This window comes from Serinus canaria, chromosome 1 (assembly GCF_022539315.1).
Source record: "Serinus canaria isolate serCan28SL12 chromosome 1, serCan2020, whole genome shotgun sequence".
Classification (NCBI taxonomy): domain Eukaryota; kingdom Metazoa; phylum Chordata; class Aves; order Passeriformes; family Fringillidae; genus Serinus; species Serinus canaria.
In genome coordinates this window covers 66158285-66176961 of record NC_066313.1, presented here as the reverse complement: position 1 = coordinate 66176961, position 18677 = coordinate 66158285, and the positions used below count along the sequence as shown (strand labels likewise).

General features: G+C 41.9%; 1 protein-coding gene across 17 annotated transcripts in view; it reads left to right on the top strand.

Moving 5' to 3' along the window:
• The first annotated feature begins 7374 nt into the window (after positions 1-7374).
• Positions 7375-18677, top strand: part of MYCBP2 (MYC binding protein 2) — a 168285-nt gene continuing 156982 nt past the window's right edge. For all 17 annotated transcript variants that reach the window (XM_050972392.1, XM_050972403.1, XM_050972438.1 and 14 more), the window contains exon 1: positions 7375-7646. In XM_050972392.1, coding sequence (XP_050828349.1) covers positions 7375-7646 — 272 coding nt within the window. The remainder of the gene's footprint in view (positions 7647-18677) is intronic.

Genomic DNA, 18677 nt, shown 5'->3' with positions numbered 1-18677 from the left:
CCACTCATTGACTTCCCTGCCCTGCCTTGCTAGGGAGAAGAAACAGGAAAAAACAGTAAAACTCATGCATTGAGAAAAGAACTGTTTAATAATTGAAACAATTTAAAACATAATATAATAATAGTAACTGTAATAGTAACAACAACAATAATAATAGTAATGAAAAGGAGACAGAGGAATAAATCCCAAGGGAAACAAGTGATGTGCAATACAATTGCTCACCATGTGCTGACTGATGCCCAGCCCATCCTTGAGCAGCGATCAGCAGCTCCTGGCCAGCTCCCCCAGGTCATATACTGAACATGCTGTTCTGGGTATGGAATATCCCCTTGGACAGTTTGGGTCAGCTGTCCTGACTATAATGCTCCCAGCTTCTTGCGCACCTGCTCATTGGCAAAACATGAGACACTGAAAGGTCCTTGACTTTGGGTAAACATCACTCAGGAACTCAAACATTAGTGTGCTATCAACATTATTCTCATACTGAATTCAAAACTGTACCAGCTATCACGAAGACAGTTAACTCTATCCCAGCTGAAACCAGGACATTGTGACACTGAACTCTGCTGTGGCTTACTTTTTCTTGTTTGTCATAACTCTGGTTACTCTAGTACCATTTATTCCTTGGGAATTTTATCCATTTACAGAAATTTTAGGTTTTCCTTTGATATGTTACCCCTCTTTTGATAAATTTCTTGATTTTTCTGTCTTTAGGTGGAAATAAGAGCAGAAGAGATATCAGCAAGTGAGGAAGCCATTTAAGTGAGATCCATTCCTAGTCTTATCAGGTCAGTCATAAGTGTCCAGGACAAAGACCAAATTCTCAATGTTACTAAAGCATGCTACTAAACTGTATGATAAACTTCAGTACATCAAAATCCATACCTTCAGATGCAGAGTCTAGCAAGGGAAGCAGTAGAGATGTACACTCTCCCACAAATAATGGCCAAATAGGCTTTGCCCAACTGCTTTGAAAATCTAAAAACTGTAAAATGTAAGTAGAGTAATAAACTCTGTTGGGTGCTTGCCTCTTGGTCTAACTGTTTAATATATGCTCCTAGAAATACTGGGAACAGTGCTTGTCCTCAGGACTAGTTGAAATGGAAAGTTCCTTTTGGCTGCCTTACTGATACATATTTGTAAGAAAATTACCTGTTAAGTGACTAATGTAGTAGTCCTTACTAATTATAAGATTACAGGAAAAAGAGATCCCACAGGGAATAATGTGGCTAGTGCAACAACAGGTACATGCACATACATCAGAGTTCAGTAAATCCAATGTGATGATTCATGTGTAGAAAGTTTCTGGGTGTTTTAACCTAAGAACTGAGAAAGTTCACTGAGCTATTAATTTAACTGAACCCTTGGACTCTGCATTTAATAAACAACACAAAGCCTGAAAGGTCTTAATCTAATTTACAGTTGCTCAAGAAAACTGTTTCAAGTGACTTACAGTTACTAAAAATATGTCCATGGATAACTGTGTGAAGTTTTAAGCAGTTGCATCCTAGACTGTATTGTTTTTTGGGTTTTTTTTTCCTGTGATCACAGCACCAACCCTTCAGTTTCTTAGCTAGACTTCCACAGCTTTCACTGACAACATGATTGTTCTAAATATATCCCTGGCATTCTGCTCTGAGTCTGGAATTTGAATTCAAAATTGACCTGCTTTATCTATTAGAGAAGACTCAATAAAATTATTTTGATCTTGTGTGGAAATAAGGAAATGGGAAAAAAAATGGAAATATAGTCTGATTCTATTTTTGGTTTGGGAATACCCAAGATTATTGCTTGCAGATTAATATGTTTAACAGCTAGGTAATTTTTTTTCCCTGACAAGCTAATTTAGTTTTCAATAGAGTTCAGGTGTTCCCTGTCTTGTAAAGGATGCAGGATTTATTGTTTCCCATGGACATTGCATCATTTCAGGTAGAAGACTGGTCTTGATGATCCAAGTGGATTTTTTCAGTCCTGTGTTTCTATGATAGAACTTTTCCATGGCTTTACATCCTAGTCTTTGTTTCTTCATCCTGTGTGACAATCCAGGAAACATTGTTCCATATGTTATATTCAAGAGGACTTGAAATTTCCAAGTTTCAGAACAGTTTCAGCCCAGGATCCAGTTTCAAAGCTTCCTGACATACACAGATTTGAATGTCAAGCCATACTAGCTCTTTCTTTTAACCTATATAATATTCTCAAAGCAATAATACATTATAAAACATTTCTAGTATGCACAGTATGCATTTTTGTGGGTTTCTAATACTTTTGTTTGTTTTTTTGACTTTTTGCATTCATTCACAAACTTCAGTGCTGTTGGCTAAAAAGTTCTGCATAAATTTTCTTGCTCTTCAGGATGATTGAAGATAATATCCTGGTAATACTTCCTCATCTGTGTTTGTCTTCGTAGTGCTTAGCTGGTTCAGACATTTATATATATATATTCTGGATTTCTTTATAAGGGGAAATCTGGTGGAATACTGCTAAATAATAATTACTGAAATTTTGAAAGGAAAAAGTTACTCATTAATACACTCTTTTACTTCAACGTGTAACTATTTTTATTTAGATTAATGCCAATTATATTACCATGGCAGCAGTAAGTTGTTGGGTTTTCTTTGTTGGTCTCCCCACCTAAAAGAAGTCATTCTCTTAACTTATAGAGTTAAAATATGGGGCTTTTCTAAGGTGGAAATAAAGTCTAAATATTGGCACAATAAGTAATATAAAGACAAAAGTGGGTTCAAGGGCGCATAGAAGTACCTTTTGACTACCCAACACTTGTATTTGTGACAGCTGGCAGAAAAAATGAAGTGGCATTTGTTTGATTGCTTTCCTTTAGCATGTCTCTACAACTTAGAATGGAAAAACTTGACTTGCAAAAAAACCATGACACTGCAAATAAATTTGGTGAGTTGCATTTTTTAATTTATTTTTATTTTTAAAATATGTGTATTTTGTTTTCCTTCATCTGTTCTGCATACCAAAAGTAAACCTGGGTAAGCATAAGTTAGTGGCACTATTTGACCTGGAAAACAAATGTATAGGGAGGAATAAGAACCTCCATTGTAGCATGGAGAATAAAGCTTTGTCTGCAATATGGAGGCAGTATAGTGCCTGTCCTGTGCTTTCTGTCAGTATGGAGCTCTTTATTATAGAAAAGCACAGGACAAAAATTGTGCTGTGAAATTTTGGGGTTTTGGTGCTTATGTCCCCCAGAATAATGAAGCTTCAAAAGAAATACTGACAACTTAAATAATGATAGATTTCCATTACAGAGTAATAATGCCAAAACAGATGACAGCTTGGTGGAACTATGTGGTGAGAAATGGTCCTTTTAACTAATCATGTTAACAGCCTCACATCTTGACAGCAACATAAGCTAAATGACCAAAAGATTATTATGGTTTTTTTGTTGTTATTATTGATTTAAGTCCTATTTATGGAGCAAATGTGTTGGCAAGAGCTAGCTGCTTCAGGCAAACAAAGAATTCTAACATCACCTGACTGCAGTAAATTACAAGTTTTACTGCGGAAGTACTAGATTCTATGGTTCATAACTTTCTGGCTTCAATGTGATATGTAAACTGTCTAGTTTACAAATTTTAAAGTTGACTTAATCTAGTTCACTGCTTGCTTGTGAAAAAATTACTGTGTTGGTTTGTGTAGTATTTTGAAAGCTGAAAAGAAAAAATGGCCTGGAAATATAATCAAATAGTATAAGGGTTAAGTTATGAAACCATGGAACTTTTTACTTTACGTTCTGTCATGCAGGATACGGAATTACTTGGTGGAAATTCTAGTTCTGCAGTGTTGAAACTCACATTTGTACAATGCTGATCCATGACAGTGAATAAGATAGACTGTCAGGCTGATTCTTGATGACATGCAAACCATTTGTTCGGCTAAAACTTATTTATAAAGGTGCCAAGTGAATGAACACAACTGCTGTAAGCCCCACCTTAAAGTAAAAGGGAGGGGCCGATGGACAAAGCACTTCTTTCTGTGTCAGCAGGAAGATGTTTGCAAACAGGGAAAGAGCTGAGTGTTGTCAGAAGCAAGATATATTCTGCACAAAGTAGCTTTGCTCAGTTGACTGAGTTTGTTCTGATGGTATAATAAATCCATCTTTCAAACGAACTGCTAGACCTCTGCAGCCACAGAAAGCAAAGGGCTAATCCAGCACAAACAGTCTCCAAAATGACACTATCCCTAAAAAAAAAAATAAATGAAACAAACAACAGAAAACACCACCAACTAACAGGCAAGGAAATAGATTTGAACTGATAATGATTTCATCTCAGAACTGCAGAATACCCTTTATGCTAACTACAGGAGTATAGTCAATATCAGACCTAGCATAAGGTTGGAGCAGATGAAATGTGTACTCCTGAATGTTCTTACATGGCACAGTAGTGATATTGTTGCTCAGAATCAGTGTCACAATATGAAACAAGAGTACCACAGTCCACATAAATAAATAAATAAAGGAAAAAGAAAAGGTGGATTCCTTGGAGGACAAAGCAAGAAGTGATAACATGGCTGTGAATGAGGACTGAACCCAGCTTGCACTTTGTGCCATTAAGAGTCTCACAAGTTGGACGCTTGCTTGTATTTTGAGTGAAGAGAGGTTAGAGGTGAACTAGAAGAAGTTACAGTGCTATCCTGGCCTGGCAAAGCCTTGTCAAACTCCATTGCTCATCATAAGACTGAAGCTTATGGAAGGTGGACTCTGCATTCCAGGCACCTTGCAAGATTCACCCAAACTGAAAAACGCTTGAGATAAAAACAGATGTGGAGTAGAAGTTGCAGTTTGCAAATAATGCTCACCCCACTGTGAGTGGCTCTATAAACACAAGCCCAGACAAATTCTAGAGTTTGCAGCAATATGCAAGAATTGCAATAAATTGCATCACTTTCATAAAAGTTTGCCAGCATTTATTGCCCATGCAGTAAGATGGCTACAGTGGCAGCAGTGCAGAATAATTTTGAGATAAGACAGAAAATGCTGTACCAGAACACAACCCTTTTGTCAGGCAGTGTGCATTTGGTGAAGGAAAAATTACTATGTGGATATAAAGTAACAGCTTACAATAAAACAAAAATATGAGCCAAGAGGGGGTGGATTTGCTGGTTTTGCTTTTTTCATGTTTGTTTATTTCAGGTGCATTTGTTTTCTTGTTTATTTGTATTTTGTTTGTTTTTATGGATCTTGCCTGTAGGAATGATTCTAGGTAACTCCTAGACTAGGAGCTAGAAAGACTTATCACTGATTCTCACAGGGAATGTGCTTTGGTGGTGGTTAATGCCATAAGATGTGGTACTTCTTTTCTCATGGCTCCCTTTAATCACTACTGGGTTATTATTTTTTTTTCTCCCACCCACTATAGCATAAGAATTATAATCAAAAGCTTTTTATGTAGTTAATGCTTTAAATATTTCTGGAATGGTCTCTAGTTGCCTCTAAATGCATGAGAAAGCAGCTTTTTCTTCAGTGGCAGCACTGCTATGGCTGTCTTTCTGCTACCTGAACAGGTCCCTTTGTGAAAACCTGTATGAATTTACTGGCTTCAACATCTCTAGTTCTCTGTGAAAAAAAAAAGTACCTGAAATTTAGCTTGAAAGATTAAGCATTGGTGGGCAACACACAAACTTAAGCAAGATGGCAATTGCATAGTTCTCTTATATTTGCTATTATTTTATCTCAGGCACATGTTATGCTTCTGGTTGTCCTGAGAAGGTCAAGAGGTTTCGTGATCCTTGTGAGTCACTTCCATTCCAGGTATTCTGTGACTCTATGATTATGCAGAAATTGTTTGCAAAAATATCTGTAGTTACAAGCAGGGGAATTCCAGGATTTGTTTAGGGCCTTTTTTGAAATGTAGAATTAAAAATAAGAAAATATGTCAGCACATACCTTCTTTGGATGACAGCTTTCTGCAGACTGCAATCCAAACCACATTTGGTATCAAGGCTTTTAAAATTTACTTTTAAATTACTATTTATAACATATTGCATATTCTGGCCTATACACGTGGAGTTTTCAGCTGTATAAAGTGGTAGAAAGTATGGCAAAACTGCAGGGCTACAACTGCAACAGATAAAAAGCAATAATGTAAGTGACCTGAAGATAAGAAAGTGCCTGCTGCCATGCCTCCCTTATCCTCTAAAAGCAGGTAAGTTGCCCTGGAGATAGTGAAGTCAACTTAAGGAAATTTTACCTAATGTGGCAACTCGATTTAGTGGACTCTGCCTCAAGTCATGGAGAACACTGCTCCTGGGAAAATATCCTTCCTAGGTAGCATTTTATATAGCACAGAAGCAAGGTGTGAGGCGTTGGAAATCTCAGTAAAATACAATGGACAGACACTCTACACAAATACCTGAAAGGAGGTTGAAGCCAGGTGGCGTTCAGCCTCTTCTCCTGGGCGATAGGGTCAGAAGAGTCTTAAACTGCGCCAGGGGAGGTTTAGGTCGGACATTAGGGGAATTTGTTCACAGAAGGATGGGTAGGCATTGGAATGGACTAGGGAAGTGGTGGAGTCACCCTCGCTGGAGGTATGTAGAGAAAGACTGGACACGGCAATTGATGACACGGTGTAATTGACAAGGCGAAGGTTCGGTCATAGGCTGGACTCGACGGTGTCTGAGGTCTTTTCCAACCCAGCTGATCCTGTGATACGCACTGCCAACAGGGCGCAGAAGAAGCTCCGTGCCAATACCCGCCTCCCGGGCCCGCGCACCAGACCCCTCCCGGGCGTGACCGCAGGGTGGGCGGCGGTGCCCTCGGCCACGCTCGGTGCTCCAGCCACACGGAGCAGGAGCTCCCTCCATTCCTCCCTCCCTCCCACTGATCCCGGATTTCCCGGGGGCTGCGCGGGGCGGGCGGGGCGGCGCATGCGCCCGGCGGCCGCGCTGCCCGCGGGAGAGAGGCGGGGCCGGGGCGGCCGTGCGGGGAAAGGGCGGCGGCAGCGCCGAGCACAAACTCCGGAGGGGAAGCGGTACCACTGGCCTCCGCCCCCCGCCCCCACGTACACACCCTGTAGCGGGAAGGGGGAAGCAAGCAGCCCGGCCCCCCCCCCTCCCCGGTCCCGGCGGTGCACGGTCCTTCCCGGGACTCGCTGGCGGCGGGCGCTGTGCCCGGGGCGGAAGGCGATCGGCGGGTAGCTGGGGCCTGGAGCTGCCGCTGGAGGAAGGGAAGAGCGGGGTATTCCCGCAGCGCGAGTGGATGCGCAGCCTGAAGGGCGGCTCCTGCGGCGCCTCCTGCGGCCTCGCCATGGTCGGGCCCCGACGGTGAAGGCAGCGGGAGCCGCCTGTGTCCGCGCCGCGCCAGGAGGCGGCGCCGCCGCAAGCAGGGGGCGGGCGGGGAGGGGGATGAGCAGCGCCGCAGCCACCGCCGCCTCTGCGGGAGCCGCCGCCGCCTGCACCGGGGCCGAACACGGCTACTCCGTCTCCTCCGGCGGCGCCGCTCCGGCCATGGGGCCTGAGGAGGGCTCGGCCGGCGGGCTGGGAGCCCTGCCCGCGCCGCCGCTGGGCTGCCGGAGCCGCTACCAGCTGCTGCTCTCCGGGAAGGCCCTGGCCGACAGATACCGGAGGATTTACACGGCGGCGCTGAGCGACCGTGAGCTGGGGAGCCACCCGGGCAGGTAATGCGCGCCGCGCTCCCTCCCGGGCCAGACGCGCAGCCCCCGCCACCCCTCCCATCGCCGGCTGGGAGCGGCCCGGCGCGTGCACCTTCCTCTCTCCCGGCAGCCGCCCTCCTCATCCTCCTCCCCGCCCCCGTGCTGGGCAGCGCGGGTATCCCCGCTGCCATGTGGCCGCGCCGCCGCGCCCCGGGGGGACGGACGGAGGGAAGGGGCGGTGATGTAACCCGGCGGCTGCCCAGGTGCCGCCCGGGCCCCGCCGCTCGCTTGGCCGGCGGTACCGCGCAGATGGCGCTGCCGCCCCCTCTCCCGGGGCCCTCCGGGGCAGAGTTACCTGTGCCCGCCCCAGTGTGCGGCCCAGCTCCCCCGGGGGGATGGAGAATGCTGGGCTCCCGGGCAGCCCTCGCTCCGGCCAGGCTTGCCGGAACGGGCTGAATCCCGTGGTCTTTCCCGAGACAGGCTGCGTAGGGCACCCGCGGCTCCCGCTGGTTGTGTTAGCCGAGCGAGAGACCGTGGCGCTTTTTCCGTGTGCTAGGGCTGCCTTTAGCTACCCTGCCTTATTTTTCCTCTTTCTGTTTAGGTCATGTTCCCCCTTTGCCATCGCCATGTAGGCGGCCTCGGTGTCTGGATGGAGGCAGCGCCTTGGGGGGAAGCCGGGGCGGGTTCTGGGGTGCGGTGTGGCCCCGCCTGGTTCCCGAGCACCCCTCCCCGGCGGATGGTGCCCCTCAGGGCTCCCATTCCCAGTCTTGCCAGCCGGCTCTGGGGCCGCAGCAGGGTGCCTGTTGCTCCTCCGGCCGGCAGTGCCGCCCTGCCCTGCTCCCGGGCGGGGAAAGGGCTGCGGGCTGTAGCGGTGCGGAGCTCTAGGGCCGAGAGGGGAGCAGCCCCCTTAGCGCGCAGCCCCCGGCCGGGCCCGGGTGGATCCTCCCGGCCCTGCAGGCCGTGGCGGGGTGCCCGGTCTCGCTGTGTGAAGGGCTCACCCGTGGTGCCCGGGCGCTCCCCATTGTTTCCCTCCGGAGGTCGCTGAGGATGTGGATGACATGAAAGCGGCACCTTCCTGTGTTCTCAGCCTGTGCTGCTTTTCAGGCTGTGATGTGGGTGGCCGGGTCGTAGGGAGAGCTTTGAGTCACCGTTGTTTCAAGTTTGCAAACGGGTGTAAAGCACGAGGAGGTTGCCTGCTAGGCTTCTTCAGGTTTTTGTCAGTCGGACTTGACAGCAGGGCTTACCCCCAACCCCCTCGCCCCAGAAAGCTGTGTCAAGGAGTGCCGCTAACATAAGGCACATACCTTTCCCAATTTGCTTATGGTAAATGCTGGAAACGTGGACTGATAGCATGGGTACTTGACATCTTTGCAACTACTGACTTCTTTTCAGAGTGTGTGATAGGGAAGCCATACCTCTTCTTCCCTGAAGCAAGTGATTTCTTACTCTACATTCCTTAGTCCATTGCACATTAAAATCTCTTCCCGCTTTTGAGCTTTGTGTCATTTAACCCCAGGATTGCAAGTGCTGAGTGTAAGGACGCTCCTAAATGCAAGGAAATCGGCTGTGCAGTTGCTTCTCGGTGCTCAAATACTGGTCTGAATTTTGCCCAAAGGGTCTGTATTTGAGCTGTAGTTTTGCATTAGTCGTGTCCTCTGTGTCTTTTGGTTTCAGGATGATTCAACTGCTATCCCTTATACTTAAAATTGTAGAAAATACTAGCTTTAGGTGTGTGTAAATGTTAATGCTTCTTTTAATTGATGTTTCTGAGGTCAAGTCGAAGAAGATAGACTCCTTGTACAGAGCAAACAGATTATATTAGGCAAGTAAATGGCAGGTAGTTAATACTGGTGAACACAGCCAATGTCTATTGGACTTTTGAGAGGTGGAATATTTACTAATTATCTAGTTTCCTGCTATCACTACCCCCACTGTCTTATGTGGCAGACTGATGGCAGTCAAGATACTGCTTGTGATCTCCACCTTTTCTCTATATTGGTGTCAAAATACTGCAAAATACTTCAGCTGCCTGGTAGACTTAAACAGAAATGGTCAAAAATATGCCTTTTTACAAAACTAATACAAATTCCAAATATTTTCTAAAGAGAGCTTTAAATTTAACTGTGGCTGCATCTAGTTGCTATGGTAGAAAACAGTGCTATTAAATGGAGCTTAAGATAATATAGGTTATGATAGAAGTCCTACCTTGGTTTTTATATATCTGGAAAATCTGAAGCCTCTTAATCAGTAAGATTGTCAGTAAGAGTGTTTATGACTAGAAAAATAACTTGAAGCAACTGAAAAAAGCTAAACAAATTGGCTTATCAATAGTAATAAAATTCTCCATGTTTTCCAAGAAGACTAATGTGGAAAATTATATTTGCAACCTATTTGCAATAAGTTGATGTGGAATTTTTGCTTCAAGTCTGCAAAATTATACTCTGTACTTCATGGGCCGTGACCAGTGCCTGTCTCAGTAAGTGCTTCTATTCCAGACCTAACTTTAATGTTTATGAAGAATTGGCAAGTAGTATGAAAATGCTTTTGTGTAGACAAGGAAATCAAACATTGTGGAGATTATCTGAAAGTCACAAGATTAGTATCACATTTGCAAGGTGTTTGTGCTGGCTGTCATTGGAAGGGATGAATATCACGTGTTGAGTAGGATGCAGTAATTGGCTTTGAAACAGAACCAGCAGTGCTTTGCATTTCCTCATGTGATACGGGCTGCAGTGTCATGAACACTGGTCTCCACAGGAGATGGGTTGGTTGGTATGCTTGCTCCCCCTGTCACACTGACATAATACTTCTGTAGTGTCTTGCAGTAACAGATTAGAGACTCACTCTGGGTTAAAATTAACTTGGCAAAACTGGTTTGTTGTAATCCGGACTAATTCCCTGATCTGGCTCACCTTGTGATTGCACTTGTGACAGCGTGAGGTGAAGGGTTGCACAGAGATTTTTGTGTACAGAGAGGCGGGAACAAAGAAACTTATTTTTGTCACTCGTGTCAACCTAATAATTTTATGAAAGGAAACAGAAAAAAGTATTCAATTCTGTGATTTAACATGCTGTTATCTTTGTCCAGATAACAGTGTTAAGGATCTGCTGCAGTACTACCAGCAGTGGACAATTTAGTTGTCAATTCAGGATTGGTTTGGAAGAAGAATCTGCTCTGAGCATGCCTCAGTTTATAGTCTCTGTTTTGTGGCCACTGAAGTATTTGAAAATAACTGCATAATGTCTAGTGTAACCATTGAAGTGTGTAAAACGCTAGTAGGAAGTATTGGCCTATTCAACTAAAAATCCATGTTAAACTGTTGTCTTGTATGCTCGGTTCTGGGTGGATAAAACTGCAAGTGGGTACTGGTTTTAGTGCTGTACCAAAGCTCTGTATTTGCAAAGTAAGCTATTTCTGATGTTCTCATTTTTGCTGTATTCAAATGCGCTTTTTCTGTAGTATAACTTAATCCTAACAAACATCCCTATCCATCTGAATTGCTGCTATTATTGCTTGTGCATCCTGGGGGGTTTCCCTGAGTTGACAGTCCCTTTACTGTCCTTTCACCTATTTATGTCTTACCAGAATTATCAGTTAGGCTCAACATGTTCTTTGAGACTTCTTGTCAAATGTGGATAGCTATATAAATTCATAATGGCTTTAGCATGACCTTTTTTGTAGTGTAAGTGTTCACTACATTACTTAAGCTAACTTGAAATTGTTATATTACAATTACAGTGTACTCTGAAATGACAGTTCATACTCATGCCAAAATGACCATTGCTTTGTTGCTATAGTTGCCTCTCAACTTAGATCCTTCAAAGAAAGAAAGTTTCTCTTTGTGTTGTGAACTCTACTGTTGTGGCTTCACTGAGGCCAGGAATATTTCAGTGATGATGGAAATATAAGATTTATTATATTAACTAGAAATTAGATGGCTGTTTTTACTAACTATTTTGGCTGAATAAGAGCCAGCCAACTTTATTTCATGTTGATTGTTTCAGCTAGATGATTACAGCATATTTTGAAAATAGGTTACTCATTCACACTTGTAATTGTAAATTACACATCCTCTGGACATTAGGTTAGTCTTTAGGCTTTTAAAAATTTACACTCTTCCCTTATACCCTTATACTCAGTAAAGCAGTACTTATTTGGGATGTTTGAAGTATATATACTTGAAAATTTAGTGCAGAAATATTACTGAAGCTTCAGCTTTGTCTTGTGAGGATTTACAGATTTCGTGAAAACTATTTTTAAGTAAATTTTGGTCTATGAGATTTGTGTGAATTTGATTGCTGGTATACAAGAAAGCCTTAATTTCTTCAGATGTAAGGCCTTTACAGAAGCTGTTAGCTTATTTGTTTTGAAACTTGTTGCTCTTTTAATATGGAACAATAATTGCAAAAAGTTAGGAAGCATTTATGTAGTTTAAAAAATAGAGGTTATGTGTACAAAGACTAGTAAAATTATAGTGGTATTACATTACCTACTCCGTTTTCCTGCTTATTCCTGTGCAAATGTTTGCTCCATAGGTCCATTGCAACTGAAATATTCTAGTCTAGTTTGTTATCTGTTTTTCAGTTCTTGTGTTTTGTAGATGTAATTTTACAAAACAAAGTTCAAGTTTTGTGTAAACTAAAACTGTTTGATTGGGATATTGGTGTGCTGTTGAGTCTTAGATTAGGCAGTGCATTAGAAGAGCTGATGAGAGTTGCTGTCTGCTTTAGGCTTTTTAGCTGCAGTGTAGTAATGTTTTAATACTGTATTGCCCTGTTGGTTAATGGGGATTAGCAAATGACTAAAACAATGTATTTTTAAATATTTACCTTATATTCTGTTAATGAAAACAGTTTTATGTAGTAGTTTTTTAAAAAACCTCTAGTTGTCTCTTAGTGTAACATGGTTGTATTTGTTCAGTGTTGGTGTGGAAACATAATAGAAGCTGGAAAGACACCAATAACATTACATTGAGAGGCTTAAGATGGGCATTTTATTTGTGTACATTTATAAAAAATAATTTATTTAAGTAATGGTAAAAATTAAAACATGAGTCCACGGTTTGTGGTGGGTTTTTTGGATGTTGTATTTTTTAGTTTAAACTGAGAGGACATGCTAGTTAAAGTTTCGGTTTGTTACACAATCTGCTCTGGCACACTGATGGTTTGTGTTGAGGCAGTTAAGGTTGGGCTGGAGCAATTTAATAAGTTACCATTCCTCACTGCCGGCCATGTTAAATGTAGTAAATGTGTTTCCTGCATACTTAAAAACTTGATAATGAATTTGTTTTTCTGCTGTGTTAACTATCAGCTGTCAGGGTTTAGTTTTGGTTTTCCTCCCATATTATAATTCCCTTCTGTCCAAAATATTTTGAAGAGGTTTTTTTTTAGTAAATTATCCTCCTGACATATGACTATGTATATTTTGCCAAACCCACGATTTAAAGATAAAGACTGTTTATGTCTTTATAGAAAGCGCATGGGATGTATCAATAACACAGTTTCAAGGTACTTTATGCAAACTGTTTTCCTAATCCTTTGTTTACTTTGAAAACTTGATCCCTTGCAGCATTACTTGAACACATGGTTACATTTTTGTCTTTTCTTTCTTACTTTGCTTGCCATAAACACTGCTTTGTGCTCAGGTGGTAAGTGGAATAGTACTCCTATAATTAACTTTATGTTGTAAATACATTTTGAAGCTGGTCTGTTCCCTTTGGTCTTTCACAGCCAGTTCCTACTATTGTGCCCCTTCAAAGGATGAATACTAGAAATTAGCAGAGGAGAATAGGCTTCTTATGCTGTGACTGCATTAAGGCAGATAGTTTCTGTACTTTTAGATTTAGTGTTTCATATGTTTCAAAGCATAGTGATATGCTTTATATTATTTTTTCTCAGTGTATCATAGTAATAGTAGCCTCCTGGAGCCAAGTCTCATAAGCTCTTGGAGGTCTATTACTCACCTAAGATAGCTCAGCTACTTTTAGAAGCATAAAATCAGCAAGATAGCTTTTGTTGTAATGTTAGAAAGAAAAAGGTTTATTAAAAGGCAAAATAACAAAAAAAAACCCCAAAACTGAGCCAGGTGCAAGAAGTTCTGGCTCCTGGTAAAACACCTCGGAAAAGTGGTTAGTTTATTTGTTCTCTTCTTTTTCTAGTAAATTGCCCAAGTAGGACTTTTTAGCTCCTATTCAGTTAGCTATCTTTAAGTTGGAGGTGAAGTCCCCAAAGTCCTATGAAGTATCTTTTTCACCTAATCAAAGAGAGAAACTTCCTTTTTAAGGGGACAAAAGATAGTTTTGTCACTCTGTCAACAAAAGACACATTCCTATATGTTCATAGTATATAGCATGTTATAGCTCATTCCCTTCAGACTGATGAAGGTGTTGATGAACTTAATTAGATGAACTTAAACTGAATGATAGTTATTTCTTTGCATCTAGTATATCTATGACTACTTGGGTCTGAGAAAAAATTTGTTATTAGTGTAATAAATCTAAATTTATACCTGTTGTACGCATTATTAAAAAAATCAAAAACTGAGTTTCCTGGTCCCCATGTGAAACTGGAGATGCTTGGTTAGATTACTGCTGTTCCTTGTTTTCATTTTCTTCCCTTAACTTTTTTAGGCTTGTGTTCCAGGCATTGTTGTCATATGTAATGGGTTTAAAACTCTTGGAAAAGACCTTATAGTTGCTATGAAGGGGTGCATGTGGTGTAACCTCAGTGGGCAGCTGAGCACCACATGACTCCTTGGGTATTTCCCCCTGCATTGGGACGGGGGACAGCTGGAAGGATAAAAGTGTGAAAACTCAGGGGCTGAGGTAAAGACAGTTAAGTAGGTAAAGCAAAAGCTGCATGTACAAGCAAAGCAAAACAAGGAATTAATTTATTCCTTCCTTACCATCAGCAGGCTGATGTTCAGCCATCTCCAGGAAAGCAGGGCTTTATCATTCCCAGTGACTTGGGAAGACAAACACTGTAACTCTGAATGTATTGTCCCCCCACTTTTTCTTTCTTCCTCCCTGTTTTATATACTGAGCATGATGTCATATGGTAGAGACTATCCTTTTGGTCAATTGGATTCAGATGTCCCAGTTATATCCCCTCCCAGCTTCTTGTGCACCCCCAGCTTACTTGCTGGCAAGGCAGTGTGAGAAACTGGAAAGGCCTTGACCCTGTCCAAGTGTTAGTCAGCAACAGATAAAGCACAGGTGCACTACCAGCACTGTTTCCATGACAAATCCAAAACATACAAGCATGATACAAGCTGCTTGGAAGAAAATTTTTGTAGTAGCCAAAGCCAGATAAGGTCAAAAAGTAGAAGTCTGTTTCTTGTAGTTGAAATTCACAGATTCCATGGCCTTTAGATTCTTTTGGCCATGATCTCTGTCAGTCTAGAAAAGTTTGTAGCTAAGAGTTTTAACTTTAATGGGATTAAAACAGAAGTCTTACTTCTCTGCTGTGCTCCGTATTGCAGTTGGTAACATTGCTCATCTTTTCTATTGCTGTGTCTATACAGATCTGCTGCCAGTCATTTACATTACATTGAGATGAGGTTGTTGTTAAATAAATACCTTATTCTATTTTTGTTATTTCAGCCTCTTCTTTATTTTGTTTCACCATGTTACATGTAGTCACTTGTGACTTTCCTATCTGATTTGGCCTTGCTTTTCTCTCCCACTGGCCAATGCATAATTCTTTCCAACAGATGTGCTCATATATCTTCATTATGCTTGTATATTTTCAGAGTAGTCATGTCTCTATTCCTTTTCTCTTCAAACCAATCGATTCTCTATCCACTTCTATTTCTAGAATATACTGCTTTACAGGGTAGACCATTGACAGCTCTCAACTGGTGAGTTTTCAGTTGTTTGCACTTGGCAGTTGCCTTCTGCTATTTGTTGCAGGCTAAGTTAGAATTTCTTTGGTTTGCTTTTGATAGTAATCACTTTAAAGATGTTACGCTGTCATTAACCACTTGTAATAGGCTTGTTCTTAATAAGTACAGATTTTCCTTGACTTCATGTAGCATATTTGCTAAATTAAAATTCTGCTGATATGATTCTGTGTAAGATAGCTTTCTATATACACTTTAATTTTGGTGGTTGTGTTTTGATATGTGGGTGGCCAAAGGTGCAGATCTTGTCATCTTTGCTGTGGTTGAATGACTTTCTAAATATAAAAAAAAAATCCTAGAAGTGCTTGAGGATAAATACTTTCATCTGCATTGACAAACTTGAGGAATAAGGGTTTTCTTGCACGTGTTCTTGCAGATCTAATTTCATACTCAGCATTAAAATGAATAATGAAAAATCAGATAATTACAGAAAAGAAACTCCAATTGTCAGTGGTTGTAGTGAGAGCCATTGTCTTTGTGTAGATAACACTTTGGAGGCCTGCTTTCTTTTAAGTTGCTTTTCGTTATCTGAGACAGATTTATGCTGTTTTGAAAACCTTTCCAGTAACAAAAGGAATCAGATACTATTTTGCACTTTTGTCTAGTCAAATGAAAATCAGTTGCATTTTACTTGTGCAGTTGGGTTTTAATTTCCTTTTTAGAACCTGTAGTATTTGTTTCTTTCATTATTGGAGAGGCCTTAGGGTATTCCAGCAGCTGGAATAATTGTTAAGCCTCCAGAGTTTTGGCTTTCATAAAAATAGTAGTTGTTAAGAAAGTTATTGTCATAGTAAAATAGTCCTCAGTTATGAAATTAAAGTAATGATTAAAAAGATGTGCAATTTCAGCTCACCAACAATAGCACATAAAAATCCCAACTGGAAAGTCAATGAGTAGGATGGCCTTTTTTTTTCTGTTCTGACTTTTTTTAACCTTTTCTTTTCAGATGCCTTAGAAGCCCAGAGTAAACCTGTCCTACCACTCTGCCTATGTTTTCCTCTAAGCCTGTGGTAATTGGATTGCAGCTGATGTTCCTTACCCTGATTTACGGATTTAGGGGACAGGATTTTGATGATTTTTCCATTTGTAGATATATTGCTTAAGTCCTGACTTTCCTCTTAGTATTGGCATGGATGTAAATTCTTGTCAGAATGCTTGATTAATTATTTAAAGAAGATAGTGTGTAAGCTGGTTATGTCTGGGAGAGCATACACATGGCTCTTTGAATGACCATTGACTTATTGTCCATTTCACAAAAATGTTAAATTTTAGGCTTACTAAATAAAAACACCAATAACTTTAAATATTTGAGGTTATCTGAGATATCGTCAGCAATCTAAAAATACCAAGTTTTTATTATTTAGGGAAAATACTGGTTGTGCTCTCAGTGCTGTTTTGAGGTCCACCTATCAAGCTGAACAGTTTCCCACTCTAATGATTCTTACAGCTAAATTCCTTAAAAATCTGCAGGCCGTAGTGAAAGATAACTGTAGGCAATCTACAGATACAGGTGGGCAGAGCAGTGGATGTGCTGTACCTCAGCTTGAGTAAGGCTTTTGGCACTGCCTCCCACAGCATGTACAGGCTGACAGTGGATGGGTTACATAAGTGGACAGCGAAGTAGATTGAGAACTGGCTGAGTGACTGTGCCTAGAGATTTGTGGTCTGTGACCCTCCAGCCAAAGTCGTTAGTCATGTACCCTAGAAGCTGATACTGAGGCAAATGCTGCCTAGCATCTTCAGTAATGGCCTGAATGCTGGGACACTGTCCCCCCAGCAAGTTCCCATATGGTACAAAACAGAGGAGTTCCTCATATACCTCGTGGTTGTGTTTGTGTTCAGAGGGATGTGGCCAGGCTGGAGGTTTGGGCTGAGCATGATTTTAAAGTGCAATAAAGGGAATTGCAGAATCCTGCATCAGGGGTCAAATAACACTGTGGGGCTGACCAGCTGGGAGGCAGCTCTGCAGAGAAGTAGCTTGATGTACCGGTTGGCAGCCATCTGTGTGCCAGTAATACAATGCCATGGCAAAGGTGGCAGGCAGCCTCCTCGGCTGTGTTAGGAAGAGTGTTGCCAGCTGGTTGAAGGAGATGCTTTCTGCTCTCTCGTCTCTGGTGAGGCTGCATCTGGTGTGTCCAGTTATGGGCTTCCCAGTAGAGGGGAGAGAAACTGCAAAGAGTTAAGTGCAGGGTCATTGTTGGTGATTAAAGATCTAGAGCTTTTCTTCAGTAAGGAAAGGCTGAGAGGGCTGGGATTATAGCCTGGAGTAGGTTCAGGAGTGATTTTGTTACTGCAGTGAGGGAATGAAGAAGGGAGAGCCAGCTGCTTCTCAGTAGTGTCCCCCACCCTGACATGGCACTGATGTGGCACAAATTCACAAAATTCCAGTGCATTCCAAGAAAGCAATTCTTCACTATGAGAATGGACAACATCTATTGATGCTTGACCTGAGAGGTTTATATCTCCTTGGTAGTACTAAAAGTGCCACTGCACGTAGTAGTGGGCACCTTACTGTCTCTGACACTGCTTGAGCAGGGTTTGACAGAATCAGACACAGAATCACAGAACAGTTGAGGTTGGAAGTGACCTCTGAAGTTCATCTGGTCCACCCTTCTGCTCAAACAGGGCCACCTGGAGGCACTTGCCAGATGGCTTTGAATACGGATGGAGACTCCACAGCCTTGCTTGCAACCTGTGCCAGTGCTCAGTCACCCTCACAGTAAAAAAAAAAATAAAATGTTTTCTTAACAGGTCCCTTCTAACCTGAATGATGTGATTGTATAATCCTTAAGAAAAATAAACCAGAAGGACACAGGATCAACATGAAGTTTATTTGTCCTCTGAAAAGATGTCACAGGGAACAAACATGGTACTGAGCAATCAGATCTTCCAGCAGAGCTGTGTTTTAAGATGGTGGCTGTTGTGGTACTAGAAGCAGAATCATTAAATAGTTTAGGTTGTAAAAGACCTTTAATATCACTGGTTCCACTTCTAACCCAGCACTGCCAAGTCCACTACTAAACTGTATCCCTGAGAGCTACATCTACACACCTATTAAATACATCTCATGGTGGTGATTCTGCCACTCCTAGGGCAGTGTGTTCCAGTTCTTGAAAATTTTTGTGCTGAACAATTTTCCCCAATACCCAATCTAA